Raw genomic sequence first — 17,729 nt, 5'->3', positions numbered from 1 at the left:
CTTTCCCTGAAAGATCTTTCCCTGAAAGATTCCCTGAAAAACTCCTGGCAAGTGTTTAGGAGCTGAGTAGATCTGAAATTGCCTTTACAAACAGGGAACCCAAGGGACCAACCACTGTGTGGAGTTCCCCAGGACCAGAGAGCCAGAAAACACCAAAGACTGGAGAAACAGACAAAGAGAAAAAACCACTCACAGGTGTGCCCACCCACCCTTTGCACTGGTCTAGAAAGTCTTTTTGTGCTCATTTTGTTGGAATCTCCTTTTTCTGCCTTCACACACCACAGATGGGGCCATGGCAGTTCATCACCCTTTACTCAGGCTTGATTCATCTGGGCCACACGGACAAGGCAGATGAAAAGACAAAGAAAGATTATACTGGAAGGGAGAGACACAAACTGACTACCCAGTATCACATATGAGGACTGTAGTTGAGATAGCCCACCTACAAGCCCAGGTTTTGCAGGTCAACAGCCCGAGACGGTACATCAGGTTGTGGCTGATGCCTTACCAACTACAGAAAGGACAGATTTTATTTTTTTTAAAAACACACTTGACCAGCAGTTCTTATTTCTTAGTCCCCTAAGGGCCCAAACAACCTGTCCTGGGAACAGGGGAGCCCGGTTTCTTTCCCATCCTCACATCTGATCAAAAGCCAAGTGCTGACACCTATCTCTTCATGAAGCAGATGAGGAACAAGATGCTTTGTAGATCCACATCTCAGGATCTTAATGTCCTCAGCTTCCCCAAATGGCTAAACAGGGATAATTTATCAGGATTTTATTAGCCAGCTTTCAGCCCCTATCTGATGACAGATAAGTGTCAGATATTCCTCTGAATAACGGCAGTAATTCTTACTATTGTCACTGTAAATGAATTAACAGCACAGCCTCAAGACATGAGGCTTTAGCTACTGATTCTCACCAAGATTTCTTACATCTTTTTAGCACAGAGATGGAATACGATGCTGCTTTGGAAGCAAGCAGCAGAGATTGCAGGCTGTGATAAAAATAATCCATGCTAATGCCATCATGCAACTCCTCAAAAAGGAACCTGCTTTTCAATTAGAAGACCAATGATGCTTAAGTGATGCTGTGAACCTTTTCAGGGATGCCCTGCTGTTTCATGAATGTCTATCAGAAATTTCTCTAATAAGAAGCGAACTGTTGCCAGCTCAGGCCTGACTGTAAGTAACGAGGTAACACAGGACAGGATCTGCACCCCGGGCTGGAGCACCTCATACGTAAGCTCTGCTACAGCACTCCTCTCTCCCTAAAGGCAAGCCTGCAACTGCAGGACTATAATTTTCTTGACATTTCCTGACATATTTACAACACTGGCCAATTTATCAGCTCCTGTAGTATGTGGCTTATGTAACAGTATGATGGGCTGGGCAAAAGCCTCCAGGACTATATCAGCAGCTAAAACATCCTGTTCAGTGTGCACTTAGTGTGAGCAAGTATCTGCTGCCCTGCTGCCACCTGAGCAGCAAGAAGCGTGAGCTGGCACCTCCCCACGCAGCCCAACAGCTCCACAGTGGAAGGCAACTGAAGCTGCCTGGCTTCTTCATCCCTTGCAAATGCATCTCAGTGCCACAGCGAACAGCCTGAGCATTTTCTCTCCTCTATTATTTTTGTGTAACACTACTAAGGCCTCCTTTTACTTCTCTAATCTCTCTCACCTCTTCTTCTGGTTATCTATGACCTGATTAGGATGGTCTGCAAGCAGGTTTAATTCATATTCTGAAGAGCAAAATAAGGAGGGAATAGGTGGAGGACATCATATCTACATAATGTAAGTGTGGATGTGAAAAGCTGTTGGGATTCAAATGTACCAGGGGAGTTATCCACCTATATGCTTCACTTGGAATTCTCCTTGCACCTGTACCTCAAGAAGTCAATGGAGGACCATGAAGTATTCTGTGACACATAATTAGGACAGTACTGATGTGCAGAAGTTATTCTGAGTGGTTCCTGCCTCCTGTCTTTCTCTGCTATTCCCATCCTATTCCCCCCCCCAAAAAAACCCCAAAACTCCCAAACAAAAATGCCAACTGAACTTACGTGCTCAAGGAAACATGGTCCAATTTCACTGAGATGGGGGTCCTCGTTGTTGTACTGTTTCTCCAAGTCCCGGACAAAACCCATCTGAAATCTGTAGATATCTTCGATGTTACCAAAGATGATCTTTAGCTGTTCATCACTGAACATATCCCTCCTCTTCCGGCACTGCTTTAAGTAACCCTGGAAGGAGTAGAGATAAAACAATCCATAAAAGAACCCAAACACTTATAATGAGGCTGCTCCCAGATTTTTCGTGAGGAGGAATGAGTAAACACAAAATCAGAACATGACTCTGAAAACAAAATCAATTTGGTATGACATGACAGTCTCCATCAACTCCTGTCTATGAGTAAGCATGCAATATGCAAAACATGCCTTGAAATGCTACAGAAATCCTTTTTTGATAGACAATATCTCATTTGCAATTGTTGTTCCCACTGCAACCTAGAGCAGACCCACAGCACTACTCTTGCTCAGGACACACCAGACCCAGGCTGCTCAGGGCTTCCCAGCCTGCGTCAGGAGATGCTGGAGACAGCGTGTGTACAGGGCATTGTGAGGACAGTGCTGGGCTCTGCCTCAACATCCTTCTGAATTTTGCATGAATTAGTTTTGCAAAGGAAAGGTTCCCCAGAGACCTCAACCAGCACAGCCTGGAACAGCTCTGTCCCTTCTTGTGCTGCAGAGAACTGCAAAATTTGGTTGATCGCTCCAAAGAGGTGTGTCACAGCATTGCATGCCCGCTCCTACAAAAACCACTGCCTCACAATGCCCAATATCTCGAGTAGCTCCTACAAACATTGCTGTTTCCACGTCCTCTCCAGGGGCACGTGGCACTACAGAGAAAGCCGTGAGGGGCTGTTAGATCATCTGCCCACTGATTTCTCCTTTTAGCCACAGTGATCAGGACAGGGAAGCTGATAATCGTGCTCAGAAATACTCTATTAATGTGTGGTTGCATGCCCTTGATCTAGGAAGAGGGTACGGAGGGTGTAACCATCCCAGTTGTTTCAGCACCAAGTGAAATGTTGAAGGAAAACACTCTCCAAGTGCTCCCTGACTTGGGAGGCAGCATGGTTTATCTCCCCAATCATTCATCTTCCTGAGTGTGCGACAAACGTGGGAGGGCTGTTGGCCTGTGAGTGTCATGGTGGGGAACCCCAAAGACGATGCAGTAGGTTAGGGAGGTGTTTTTTCTATACCATCCATTCCATTAGCACAGATACACTATTCCAAACAGTGTAAAACAAGGGACAATTTCCCTCTTGTTTTTTCAACTATCATCTTTCATTGATTTTCTTTTTCTTCTAAGTGAGACCAGAGGAAAAGGCTTTGTACCCTTCTCTGTACAAACATCAGGCTCCTTTACTGAGTCTACAGACATTGAAGTCAAATGCAGAAAGAGAGGAAGAATGAGGATGTAGAGAGTTTAAGGAAATCCTCCAGAATCACAGAATGAATCTTCAGTACATTTGGAAACAATTCAGATCTCATGTATCTCAGTCCCATGCAATAATAAAAAACTCCTTCTTGCTTATTATTCCTCTGTCTACAATACCCATTGGTACTGAGCTTGAGGTTACCTGGACATCATATGAACCCACCAAGTACTGCTCTGAAGACCTCCTGACCTAAAAAGACTGAGTGGATCAATATTCTGGCAAAAAGCGTTAGCGCACCAAGTTCTGTCTTCCTGTTTTGCTGACTCTGCCTTATCCATGAACTCGCCATCCTAGTTTCAGCTGAATCACGAGGACTTCTTCCAACATGCTTGCCTGAAGCACATGTGGTCCAGGGGATGGAGTGACACATGGAGGCTCTGGATGCCTGGGTTGAATTTCTGGCTCTTCCAATGACCTGTGTGACATCGAAGAAATCACTTCATCCTCCCTGTGCTTTGCCTGTCTGGACGATTTAGACTCAAAACTTTGCAAGACCAAAGATCAGATACTGTGCTGGCCTAGGCTGGATTGCAGCCTCTTGAGTGAAAAGAAATAACAAGGGGGTCATCATGAGATGACTTTGCCTACCTTTATTGTATAGGAAGAGGAAAAAAAAAAATGAAGGGGGAAAAAAAATGCCACCAGCTCCAGCTGAATGGCTATATTTGGGATCTCTAGATGCTTAGTCACACAGACGAATTGCCAGCTGGTGACATGCAGCTGCTGGTCCACAATGCAAACTATTGGAATGCTATAATAAACTGTCCTTCAGCCTCACCATGCGGTTCCTGGGAGGGAGAACTTCAAACAGATGAATGATAAATGCAACTTTGGCCAACCTGGCAAAGAACCAACCTCTGCGACGTCCAGCTTCACTAGAAGGACGCCGTTACCCTGAATTTGCTGGCTTTTTCAGCTGGGAAGCTTGGGTTATGGAATACCTTCTGCATTTACTAAATCTAGGTCTCTCTTCTTCCAGGAGCTCCTTGATGACTCATTTCCCTGGGTTTCCCTCTCTCATTTTTCCAGGAGCAGGCTGGTTCCCACGTTGCAGGACAAATAAAAATTCAATCTAGCAAGGAATAATGCAGAATATCTTTCCATGCTGCTTTTCGTATTTACACCTGCTCATCTCAGAACATCTTTAAAAAAAAAAAAAATAAAAAAATTAAAAAATAGATGTGCACCTGTCCCCAAGGTCAGGCTCTTTTTGACACTGGTGCTAGTCGGGCTGAATGACTGCCGCAAGCTGTTTGTGTTAGGACCTCTGCCCCGCTGCAGGCTGCCTGCAATCCAGCCTCCCCTCCCGCACGCTGCTCTGTGCAATAATCACCGGGTGATTTATGTGAACACCTTCCAGCCCTGGGGTTGTTATTGGCTGCAACTATCGTCTTGAATACTCCCTGTCCTCCCTGTGCTGGTTCATTACTTTGCTTGAGTCAGGTGTTTCAGAGAAGCTGAAGCAGCACATTTCTGTACAGGCACCTATAAAACCACGAGGAAAACAAAAGAACACACAGAGTTCCCAAGCCTTATCCTCTATCCAGCTTGTGCGTTTGTACGGTTGGTTCCCTGCACAAGCCTGCAGACTGAAGATTTATATATAATACAAAGCAAGAGCCAGCTAGAAGGCTGCTGCATAGTTTTTCCAGTAAATTTACTTCTGTTACATAAAACAATGTCATCTTCCTTCTGCTCATCCCATCAGGTTTGCTCAGAGAAGGGATAGCTGACTGATGAGCAGATGTTAGAGAGTGTTTTGCTCAATGAATACCTAAAAATAGCTGTCAAACTGTCTCTCTTTAAAGTACTTTTCCATGTAGTCCCTGAAGTATAGGCCAAAGTTGGTATTTCCAGGAGGTTAAGTGCTAAGTTTTCTTCACCCAGAGTGGGTTTAGAGACAGTCAGGAGAGGTGGCCAACCCATCCATCCTTCTTCTTGTCTGACTAAGAGCAAGGTGAAGGAGAGAATGAGGAGATGACAGCCACTGCAGGCTATAGTTTCAAAGGCAGCTGTGATGATATTCCAGTTTCCTTCCATCCCTGAGCAAGTTTGGGGGAGACACTGTCCTGTAGACCACCCCTCAGTCTGGACCAGTACCATTTGAGCTATCAAAATACTGGTTTCTAGAGCGGTGCTCACAGCATCCAGGTGAGTGTTGTGCTGATACACATGTACCAAGAACAAGCACAAAAACAAAGCTGAGATTGAACTGAAAAGGTGAACTAGAGCCAGGTCTGGTCCCTGGCAGTCAGGACTCTCAAGCACTTAAAATACCAGTCTAAAGCAAGTACTGGATGTCAGGCACTGTGACAGCACTGGGGCCCACCTAAAGTATAAAATCAAGTCCTGTTCCTCAAAATGGCAAGAAGCAGCCAGCTCCAAAACAGACAAACAAGGTGTGCACAAGCAGGCTGTGAAAAACACGCACTCAGGAATACATATATGTCATCTATACATCCCCACTGATCCACAGAGCTTTCTGCAGAGCCACCCCCCAGTCTGGTATCCACAGATGAGAAACTGGTCATACAAAGGGGCCAGCAGCTTCTCAGATTTGATCCTCTGAAAGAGGGCCACGGTGCTGCCAGGAAGGTTTTATGCTGCTTCACTCCGAGGCAGCACAAAAGGTGGTTTTTCTCTGTCTCTGAGAATAAGTCAGGCTAATGCCATGCAGACCACGTGGAAACTTGTCCCATCAACTCTGCACAACAGACTTAGCTTGACACGCTAAGATGCGAGGAGGATGTTTTCTACATGGCATTCAGAGCTGTCCTAGCACCAAAGCAAAGCTTAGGTAGAAACCAGTCAACATTATTAAAAAATAAATTCAAAGTGAAATTACTCAGAAAAGAGCAAAATGCAGCACTGGAAGTTGGCTGGCCTTTCTAACCTCCCACCCCCGAATTACTCATAATACGGAGGTTTCCTTTGATCTCCCAACTGCCTCACTGTTCCCACCCAAGCACTCACTTCTCCAACACCTCCTTAAACTCTGCCTTGTCTTCATCCATATGCGTCCAAATCCTGCTCATTTCTCAAAGCACAGCACCCTGCTCTTTGCAGCCCTCCTGCACATCCTTCTTCTACCTGTGCTCCCCACTGCATGCTACAGCTCAAACCACCTTCTTGGCCTTCTACTCTCATCAAGGTAGCTGTCCTGACCCAGCACCTCGGCTGCTCTGCCGGTGTCACGGGTGCCACATCACAGACAGACCCTGCGCCCTCCTGTGTCCTCCCAGGATCCATCCCTCCAGGTGCAAGGTGATATCTTTTATCTTTTCAAGCGTGGAGATGGCCATATAGGTATACATGGTGCTTGACAGGAGAGTGAGTGAGCAGCACTGCCTGCCAGTAAGATATAAAAGTATAAAAGCCTAGTTTTCGGTAACTTATTATTTTTCTAAGCTTTAACCATTAAGGCTGAAATTCCTATTGCTGGATATTTCCTTAAGGCTAAATCCTTTTTTCTTTCTTTCCCCCTTGGTACTATTTCAGAATAATGATCCATCCACTCCTGATAATGCAGTCAGGGGAAAACTCCACATTTTACCCCTAATAAAAACCTTCGCAAAACTGTTTCACCAAGCAGCAGTCAGTCCTTCACACTCTAAGCAAGGGCAAAGCAGCAGTCGTCGTCAGGGCAGTACGTCTTCGCTGCGATGGGGAACTCCCCTCCAAGCCAGCTGCCTCATGCGGGTCTTGGCTTGCGCAGGTCATTTTCATTCTGGTGCTGCCTGGCTTGTGAGTGCCTGACTTGGCAGGACTAGTGCCTTGTGTATTATGAATCATAACACAGTGCATAATAATATAGTGGCAGGTAGTGGAAATATATCCTGAAGTAGAAATTGGAGGACTCTTAATCACCTAGCAGGGGTGACAGTCCTCTGATAACCACCGCACCTCTTAAGGTGCCTCACTGGTATTAGGATTTGTTATTCATTATAGCTCAGCAACAAGAGTATAACAACACACTGCTAAACTCAGTACTAAATCAGGCTCAACCTTCGCCACCCAGCCAGAACTCCTCTTTCATCCACTCCAATACGTCATATCGCAGCTGTTTGTCCTGACACCTCAAAATAAAGAGCAAAGGGAAGAGGGGAATTTGCCACTGTCAACAGCTCTTCTGCATCTCATCAGTGGTTGTCTGGTGTCTACTGGTTCTTGGGCAGAAATAACACCTCTGTACGAATTCATCCAGTAGTGCTGGGAGGAGCTCGAGCTGGCCCATGTCTCTCCACCTCCAGCCCCCTCCTCTTATGCACAAACAGGAAGAGTCACGTCATGCTACGCCGAAATGCCTGGGATGACTGAGCTGTCTCGGAGCCTTCTTGAGGCAAATGGATTGATCTGACTAAACTGAGCAAAATGAGGCTCTCTCCAGCAAGGGACAGCCCATCATTTTGCAGATGAGAATGCCCACCTCAGTCCTCCTTCTTCTTTGAGAGGCAGCTGAATCATTTCCTGATGCTCTACCTGGATTTATCCCCTCAATACCATTTTACATCATACAGAGCAAGGCAAGAACCTTAGAGATCTCTCTCATATCTGGGACATATCATTAGGTACTGTAAATCAGTGTTACTCCACAGATGTCACTGAAGCTATACCTATCTGTACTTCTTGAGAATCTGACTTGGCAAAAGCATGGTGACATGGCTGGGAAATACAAGTTAAGGTTTATTTAGCTTTTCAACAGAAAAGCGCACATGCAGGAAAAGAAACAATGCATGGAAAAGTTCCCGCAGTTCTTCCCTTCTTCAGTGCAGAGCCCTCTGACTGAAATAGCACAGCAAAATTAAGCTCATTTGTTTCCAAATTGAAATCCCAAGACTCTCCCATATTTGAAAAACGTCATAGATGTTACTTGGATGGCTGCTTCGCCTCGCCGATAGAAAAGTGGCAAGTATGAAGGGAGGAAGCCATTTTTATCAGCAGAATTCACAAGGGGCTTCAGCACACTGACTCTGCAAAGACTGAGCACAGGCTCGCAAAATCCTAAACACTCAGAGGGATGAGCTGAAAGCCATGGACTTCGATTTTAGTGCTAACAATCTTCTGCCTCTTAGCAATACATATATGCATTACGCACAATGCCCAAGCTGTCCTGCAACACTCTCCAGTGCAGCCATGCATTCTCCTTCCCAAACACCCAGCACCACACGCACTGCACTTCGGGCTTAGCTTGTGGTGCTAATTCTGTATGAAGTAGGACAGTAAGGGATTATAGGGGTTAACTGTAACATAATGAAGAACCACCAAGTTGAGGATGTGAGAGATCAGTCACCAAAGTTCATCTGCCTGACAGTTCCCTTGCACTGGATAAACATAACGTACCTCCTTTCCCACGGTGAAAACACTTTGCTCGGTCTCACCATAAGAAAAGCCAAATGGGGGCCATCCTGAGCCAGGGGAAATGGTGAACCCAATGTGAAAGGCACAGATGCAATGGGTAACTGATTGGTTTAATTACAACCTAATTTCCTCAATCAAAAAGTAGATGGCATTGGATTTTAATTAAGAGGACTGCTTGAAGGATCTCAACCTCATCATTTTTCAGTCAAAGAGGTATGGAAAAAAGGTCAGAAAATTGTACTTTTATTTAATACAAACTAAAGGTAATTATTAGATCCAGCAGAAAATTCTCAAAAGCATCAATACTTATCGACAGACACTGCTCCTCCGTTAGACACAGTACTCAAACACACCACATCTTTTTCTCCCGTCACCCAAGGACAAACCCAGTCCTCAAGGACAAACCCAATCCTCAGTTCTCAACAGCCCAGCCCGTGTCCTGCTGCCGTACCCCAGTGTCACAACCTCCACGTACCTCACAAATGTCCTTGAGGTGCTTGATGTAGTGGCGCTCCGTGCTCATGATTTCATTGATGACGTTGGCTCTCATCTGGTCTCGGTTCTGAACGGTCCTGCCGAGGCAGAGGCAGTCGGCACTTGGATCCAAATGGCCATTCTGCACATCGCTGGTTCCCTCCTCCACTCCATCTTCTTGGTTTACCCATAGCTGTGAGGAGAAGAGGGGAGAGCAACAAGCTTAAGCACCAGGAAGCCAAGGAGTGAAAGCAGACTGAGTCTTGTGTTGCGTGACTCTGGGAGATACTGGATCAGCTCCCTCCTTACAGCAAGGGCGATGCTCTTGCCAGCGACGCGCTGTGGTGTCCACAACAGCTTCCAGCCCAGACAGCCCATTTTTATACTGGTGCAACCAGCCCCACGTGGTCCCCCACACACTGCCAAGTTCCTCCCGTAAGCAAAGTGACTTCAAGTGTTGACAGTTTTGATCCCAAATGTAAAACAATCATGTGAAAGGGTAACTGGACTGCTGGATGCTGTCAGGTGCTCTGAACCAAGATGTACATATGAAAAACAGCCCAACGTAAAGAAAACTGTAAAGCACTGCTTGGCCCAGTTCCCCACACCATCAGCTGAGGTCTGACTGAACAGCAAGAAACCTCTGGGAGGAGGAATAAACCCTTTACAGGTGACTGATTTAAGAAGGTCAAGATACGTGTGGTTCAGAAATCTGGATAATGTGAACACCAGCCCAGGCTAATGGTGGTGGCCCTGAGTTTTCTGTAAACTTCCCAGGCTGGGATTCGTGAATGAGCATTGATTATTATTTTACAGCAGTTTTCCTCATCATTTCACATCAAGAGCCTTTCTCACTCAGGCAAAGGCCCTATCTCAGCATCTTGAGATCGTGGTCCCTAAACTGCACTGGGATCAGACCAGCTGAATAAATCCCCTAAAACCTGGGGGGCTGAGGGCAGCTGTGGAAAGGGTGCCAAGCACTCCTGGCCACTGAATACTCTAAATTGAAACAAACTGCAAAAAGCAATGAAAAAGGATCACTGCATTTTCAGCACACTGAATTTGCTTTCCATCATCAAATAAAAAACATATCCCGAACTTCTAAACTAGAAGAGAACACTGTCTCCTAGTCTCTGTCTTTGAACAAGAGTGTGCTCTGCACACAACGCATGATAGTCTCTCCTCTTCTTACCTTTTCCCCCAAACAAAACCTGCTTAAAATAATCCTGATCAACTCAAACTGGGCTCAGCAAACAAACATTAAATAAAGCTTAAGACAGACAGAAATACTGCTCTCTTACATGGGTCACCGGAGTTGTTAGGTAAATGAAGTAACTCTTCTCCTCAGCTTTTAAAGCACCAAATACTGGAGACTTTCAAACATAAAAATAGAGCGACACAAGGAAAACAAACCGCATCGTTAACCTCATCTTTAGTCTTGTTTTCAGCATTAATAGTTTTTAATACTTTCTCACTATTCAGCTTAAATTTAGTTTTAAACAGATTGTAAAGGGCCGTGTTCATGTAAATTAGTAAAGTAAAAAAACCTAACCCTGCTCCTGCTGCTTCCCTGACGAATACAATGTTTTGTTAAACCACTTCTTACAGCTCCCACATTTTGTCATCCTACAGTGAGTTACACCAGCCAAGAAGCCGAGACGTTTGAAGAAAACCCACCTCTTCTCTAGCAGAATGTTAATGATGCTGCAAACTTAGGGGATGAAAAACCCTAAAACAATAAGAAGTTGGAGTTTTCACCCTGCTCACAATTGTGCCCTGTGTCTCGGGAGCTATCAGGGACTTCACACGAGGGTGTGTGGGGCAGCAGTGCCTGTTTAAATGACAAGATGTCCTATTTGCTGGCAGTGGGGCAGGATCCACTGAGGACATCAACCCTACACTGAGTTGCAGCAAGCTCCAGCCCTCGGATCATCCTCGTGGCCTCCTCTGGACTCGTTCTAACAGGTCCATGTCTCTCTTGTGTTGGAGGCTCCAGAACTGGACACGTTTCCATCAGCACGGGGAGGCCCGGTTGAACCCTGGGTCACTGCGAGGGAAAGCAGTGAGCTAGTGACCAAATCACACCCCAAGATACGGGGATCCAGTATGCAAAACCTCTCCTGGCACACTGAAACAAATTTCAGAAGAATGTCACTTGTTCAGAGAAACAACCCAAAAGCTAGTTAGAAAATGTGCCTCTTCCCAGCAAACCCCACTCTGCTCTGGAAGAGGTTTCAGTTACACTGAGATAGAGCAACGCTTCGTGTACGTGAGCAGCGTTTTATGTTGAAAAATAAATGTCCAAGTGCTGCTTCTGAGTAACCATCATGCTGGTGTGAGGCTGTCAAAGCGACCTCAGGGGACAATCAGTGACACTGATTTTAGAGGGGGCTCTGCTCTGAAAACCTGGGCCCATCCTCAGAAGAGAAAGTGGGCTAGTCCTGGGAATTGCATGGGGAGTCCTTTGAGGGATATGTCCTCATGACAGCTTTATTAGCATTCCAAACCAAAGATATCTTGAAAATCAAGCAGGACCAGTGTAGGTATTAAACCCCGTTGGCTGAAGTTTAAAATAACTTCCCATCCTAACTTCCTGCTACTATCAAAAGGTATTTTTCAGCTCTCCCAAACCCAACTGGAACAGCTTGTTACCAAGTTTCATGACATTCCTGCCAGTTTGACAACAGAGGATATTTTTAAAGCTCCATCTCCTGGAGTCAAGTGAGAAAAAATTCAATTTTAATTTAAAAAATAAAGCAGGAAAGATTTAATCAATCATAATACTGCAGAGTGAAGCTTGAAAGCATGAATCCTAAAGGCTTTGAAGCTCCAAGGCAAATAGCAAGCTTGCAAACTTTCATGATTTCTGAAAACCTCAGGATCTGGCCTGCCTTTTGTGCACTGCAGGAACACTCCCTGCTTCCACATCTGGGAATCTCAGGAGCCCTGCTTTTTTCCTTAATGAAATTTTTGCTCCTTCCTGCTAGGATTCTTGTTCCCAAAAGGAAAAAAATTACAATTCTAGTCTAGATGACTTCTGCTTTAGATTAAAAACAAATGCGGCGATTTTATGGGTAACAGATGAAGCCAAATGTGCTTTTCACCCTGTGTTCTTCAGCCTCGGACACCGAAAGGACTAATCCCACTGAACTGTTCAAACACTCCTGCTTTTTGTCTTGACCTCTAAGGTTCTCCATAATTCAAGCGAGGACCATTCTTCCAGGGGATCATTCGAAGTTTGGACCATGGCTCACAAAAGATGAGACACATTGGCAGCTCTGCTACTGACCTCGGGCCAATCACTTAAAACTGGTGGAGGCTGTCCCCACCTATACACAGGGATGATCTACTTTACCAACGACATTTGTCATGAATATTTTTGAGGTTGACAGACTCCATGGTGAAGTGGAGGACAGAGAAAAGCTCAGGCATACTTTGAAATATGGATTTAAATGCATCACTGTGGGCTCATCACACTCTTGTACTCATTGGCTAGACGGACCTTTGGTGTGACACAGTATGGTTGGGTTTGCAACTTCAGCTCTCAAATCATCTTGTGCCTGTGCTGAGAAGGAGCTGGGCTGCACTGGGGCAAGGGAAGGCTACACCTAAAGTGTTAATTGTGTCCTCTGACCCAACGCCACCACCCCAAGCCAGATCCTCTCTGCTTCACTGACCTGCTCACTCAAACCACAACGATGGTGTGCCGCAGGCGACAATGAGGTGGAAGAGGCAAACTGGGGGTGACATTGTTTTTTCCCAGTAACTTTATTAAATGTCATATTTAATTGAGTTAAGACAATGCTGCAAAGGTTCCTATTTTAGCCCAGTCCAGAGTCACCTGTAAGTAGGGTGTTCACTCAGTTTTAGACACATGTGACTCTCCCAAAAACACTCTCCTGCCTGAAATGCTTGACCTCCACTGCTGCGGGTAACAGCTGAGACACCACTAATGGAAAAAGGGCGCTCTCTTCCCAGCTTTTCCAATGTGCACTGGACACAAGTGCACAGAGGTACCCCCCTCCCAGTGCAACTATCTCTTTTTCTATAAAAGAAACTTCAAAACACTAGTTTTCTTCCAGTTTCACCTTTCTCCCCAGCCTTCTCTGCTCAGGATAGGTGGCTGCCACCCCTGTGAAGCTCCTGTGGGGCTTCCCACAGAGCAGAAGCAGAGATGGGACTTGAGTTCCCTGGCAGCTTGTCAGCTCTGCTGCTGACTTGGAATTCAAGTAGTCTCTCCAGGCTCCTCTCCTGTCCTCCTCAGCAATTAGAGGCTGTGGCTTGGCACAGACACGGGTTTGGGATATCAGCCTGAATTACTGCATCCAATGCCTCTTTGGTGGGATTTGGGTTTTGGGGTGTGGGGGTTTTTTTGTGGGTTTTTTTTTGGGGGGGAGGGGGGGGCGGGGGGTAGGAATAAATAATAACACCTATTCAGCAATCACCAACAACCCTACAATAATAAATCAGCCTTCAGTGCCTTTTTAAACACCTCTGCAATGCAAAAAAACATAGGCTCTGAAATAATACAGCACTGTGTGGGCCTTCCCCGCACCATTAGAAAGATCCAGCATGCCAGACAACGAAACCTGCCCAGAGAACCATTTCAAATGCTTAGTATTGAGAATAATTAAAAGAAACCAAGAAAAACTACAGGGAGAAAAAAAATCAAGTTGTATAATGCTAGTCCTAAGTGATGTTTCACATTGAAAGGCCACCCTACATGTGGAGAAGAACAGGCTTATCATGATGCTCACAGTCCTCTTTCAAAATTCAGCACTAATTAGGAAGTCACTACTAGCTCCTGCATAACGTATTAATTCACACAGTTAGATAAAAGTAAAATAGTAAAATAAAAAAGGCCCCTTTGCCTAAGGATCCAGTTCTGGGAGACAGAGAGAGCCGATCATTTCATTATACCAGTTAATATTACACGTGATTTATACAAAATGTGTAGAAATGTGATGTATCAATTTGCAGCTATACCCTAATGGTGCATAAAATCACCAAATGGCACTGTTCCAACATTAGCCGACCTGTAATTATTATATATTTAGACTGCTGAATGCATACACTGTATATAGAGGACATTTTACTTGAATAGGCACTGAGGGCTGATAGTTTCATAATAATCAGAAAGCATGATAAAACAAACATTTTTACCAGCCATCTGGATTATTAATCTCCTTCCACTGGATACTCACAAGGACAAAACTAGCAGATAATGTGCCATTCTCGATTCTACCTCACAATTAAATAACGTGGCAGATGAATGATACAGGCAGATCCTTCCAGAGAGCCGTTGCCACTCCACTGAATCTCTGCTCACCAGTGACCTTATAACAAGCACCAGTGCGAGCAGCCCAACCTTCACCAAAATCCGATCCCCACTAGTGCTGTCGCTGCGTCGTTAGCCCTGCAGCAACTGCAAGGGAGTGCAGGAGACTCCACTAACCCTACAGAAACAATCTGCAGCCCAGAGCCTCTGGACTGTTTCAGCCACCTCACCACGCTGCCATGCTCAGCAGAGCTGCTCCGTGAGCCGCAGGGTTTGTCCCCTCTCCTTTCCTCCCTCAGCTCAAGGGGAGCTAGAGCTGTGCCCTTGTTTCCAGCCACATCCACTGTACTCTATGCATGTGCTGTTGGACTCTACACTGGATTAAAAAGATCACTTGCTTATTTGCAATAAAGTAGGGCTCATGGTGCAGAGCTTTGCATAAATAAAACAGCATCGGTCTCTGCGTGTCAACCCAGCACAGCCTCTCTCTGCCCTCAAGAGGAAGCACAGACTGGCCTGGGCTCTACAAATGCCCAGGAGCAGATGCTTCTCCCTTCCCTGCCTTCACAGAGGAGGTGAGGACCTGGCAGGCAGCAAGACGCACAGAGATGCTACCTGTCCTCCCAGCACCTGCCCTGGCCAGCCCCAGCCTTGCTGACCTTCTGCGGGCATAGGGGAAGTGCGGGATGGTGGCTGGGATGCTGTTCGCTGGGAAATAAAGACCATCTTCTCCCTGTACCCTCTTCCATGGTGAGGAACAGGACATTTGGCAGTAGAAGGAAAGGCAGTTGAAGCAAGTTGGTTTTTCTTTCCTGTGGTCCTACCACTATCTTCACCCACAACCTGAATTTCTCCTTCGGTAATCCGGCTCCAGCCTCACCGTCCTTTGCTTCCCTCCAGTTCACAGGCTCTCCAACACCTTCTCCTTCCCTCCTGCAACTCCCCAGCTTCAGTAAACCTACTCCTAGGTCTTCCTTTCCCTCTGAAACTGTCCATTTCCAGCCTCAGAAGTTCCCTTTACTCAAGGTGAGAAATACTCTTCTTGTTTCTGGAAAAGGAAAAAACAGCGTACTCCACAGGGACAGCTTCACACTCTAAATCCATGAAAGGTGAACAAAAATGGCTCCGAAGAACCTGACCTGTGCTTCCTCCCTCTGTGTCCTGCAGTCTGAATGCCCAGATTCCCATGGGCTGGAGCTCCACCAGGTAGCACATAGCAAAAGTCACATGGACATAGCAATAAATTGGATGTCCTACACTATATCCACCAAAATTCTGTGGCTCAGTCTTCCCCATTTCCTAAAAACCAAAAGCCCCTGGTGTGTGATGCTACATGTGATGCACAACAGGGAAGAGTGAAAGCTCAACTGCTCCAGGAGCTCACTGCAGAAACCCTGCCAGGTCGAGGAAGCCACTGCTTCATCCAGGGGAAGGATCTTTCTGCACGATCAGTTGGGCAGAGGGTAGGGAAGGGGCTGTGAAGATTTGTGCCTCGTTTGCCTAATTTAAAGAATGACCTCAAAACACTCTTTTTGCACCTGCAAGTCAGCTCACACCAGGAAGGGCGCAAGTGCCAGCACTTGAACCTCTGGGGACCTGACGGATACTGAGCTGTCTGATGGCATGAGTTGTCCCATTAATGACAGTTGCAATTAGCAAAGGCAGCATTTGGATGCTAAAATGCTGCTTGGCTTTAAAAAAACCCCACAATTTGTCTGCAGTGCGTCCCGTTGCTGTGGAGTGCTGCTCGCGCTGTGTGTGATACCTCTTACCAGAAGCTATTTTTATGCTGGATTTGCCACAGGAGAATAAAATCTCCTTTACAAAGCACTGACTGCAGCAGACACTGCAGCGCATCCCGTTTTGTTTGTCCAACAGGTGAATGCTACCTTAGTGCCGTCCTCTTTTCCCTGGAAAATGTCACCTAGATGCCCACTGCGACTGGCACTAAGTAAATGACTGCAGCGGGAGCAAAAGCAGGTGAGTGACATGCTGTTGTATCAAGATCCCTACACACACAATGAGATTTTAAAGGGGAAAAAAAGCAGACAGGGCAGCAAGATGTGGCTGGCTCGTGGAACAACACCTGCAATAGAGAGCACAGTCACGACTCCTATGAACAAAAGTTAAACCCACCTACCCAGGAAAGCGTACGAGCTGCCAGGCACTCAGACAGGACTCAGGTTTAGAGTTTCCTACTACAGAGTGCCTTAAAAGCTTACACCAATTTATCTAGTGCTTCTCCTTTAGCAGCAGAAAATAAAGTGGGTCAAAGGCAGCATTTCAGTAGGAAAATCAATCTAAAATTACAACACTTGGGGAAACCTAGGCAATGATGAGAGAGAACAAGGAGCATGGCTGCACGGATCTGCCCCTGCCTTTTCTCCTACGTAAGAGGTACAGACCACAAAGCACCTGTACACCATCTCCGCTCAAGCCGTGGGAGGACCATTACCCTTCATTTCTGCACAAAAACTCAACTGTCACCAGGCACTGTAAGAAGTTGCAGCAAAACCTCCTCAACCTCAGATTTGCTCTGTAGCTCAGCTTAGCAAATATAAGGAAGGAAGGGTCAGCACTGTTGAGGTGAGAAGAAATGTACTGTGGAAACTCAGTCTGCCTCTTGGTATCCAAAGAAAGTTTTGTAACAAAATTAATCCCCTTCTCTGCCCAGGATGGGCACATTCTGCTGTGCCTCTTTGGAAATATTTTACAGAACTAAACTTCACATCCATAAGCTTTCATTTATTTTTTTTTTAAATTTCTTTTTCAGTGGAAATATGTCAGAGTTCAAACACCACGCCATTTGATTTCCTGTGTTTGGAGTGTTTGGATCTCACATGGGCCACTTTGGAGACGTGACGTTGGGCTCTGCAATCAAACCTTTGATTTGAGACTAACTGTATTTCCTAAAGGAGACCTTAAGGTACAACAACTGATCCATTTGCAGTACTGGAATATTATTCTGTGCTGTAAATTCCTCCTTACAAACATTAAGCCTATTTTTTTGAATGGATGTGGATGCTGGATGTGCTGGTATGCAAAAACTCCTTTGTATCAGTTATATAAAGACAGTCCATGGCTATGGCATCCACAAAGGACAGAAGAGCAGCAAGT

The 17,729-nt window shown here is 45.7% G+C and overlaps 1 protein-coding gene across 4 annotated transcripts in view; it reads right to left on the bottom strand.

The window, feature by feature from the left end:
• The window catches only part of ARHGEF9 (Cdc42 guanine nucleotide exchange factor 9), a 177,813-nt gene that overhangs the window by 37,545 nt on the left and 122,539 nt on the right, over positions 1-17,729 (bottom strand). For all 4 annotated transcript variants that reach the window (XM_029087029.1, XM_010176200.1, XM_029087030.1 and 1 more), the window contains 2 exons: positions 9,336-9,527; positions 2,061-2,240 (listed from right to left, as the gene is read on the bottom strand). In XM_029087029.1, coding sequence (XP_028942862.1) covers positions 2,061-2,240; positions 9,336-9,527 — 372 coding nt within the window. The remainder of the gene's footprint in view (positions 1-2,060; positions 2,241-9,335; positions 9,528-17,729) is intronic.

Source organism: Antrostomus carolinensis, unplaced genomic scaffold (genome assembly GCF_000700745.2).
Source record: "Antrostomus carolinensis isolate BGI_N321 unplaced genomic scaffold, ASM70074v2 scaffold3989, whole genome shotgun sequence".
Classification (NCBI taxonomy): domain Eukaryota; kingdom Metazoa; phylum Chordata; class Aves; order Caprimulgiformes; family Caprimulgidae; genus Antrostomus; species Antrostomus carolinensis.
Note: the sequence above shows the minus strand (reverse complement) of the source record. Positions and strands in the feature narration are given on the sequence as shown.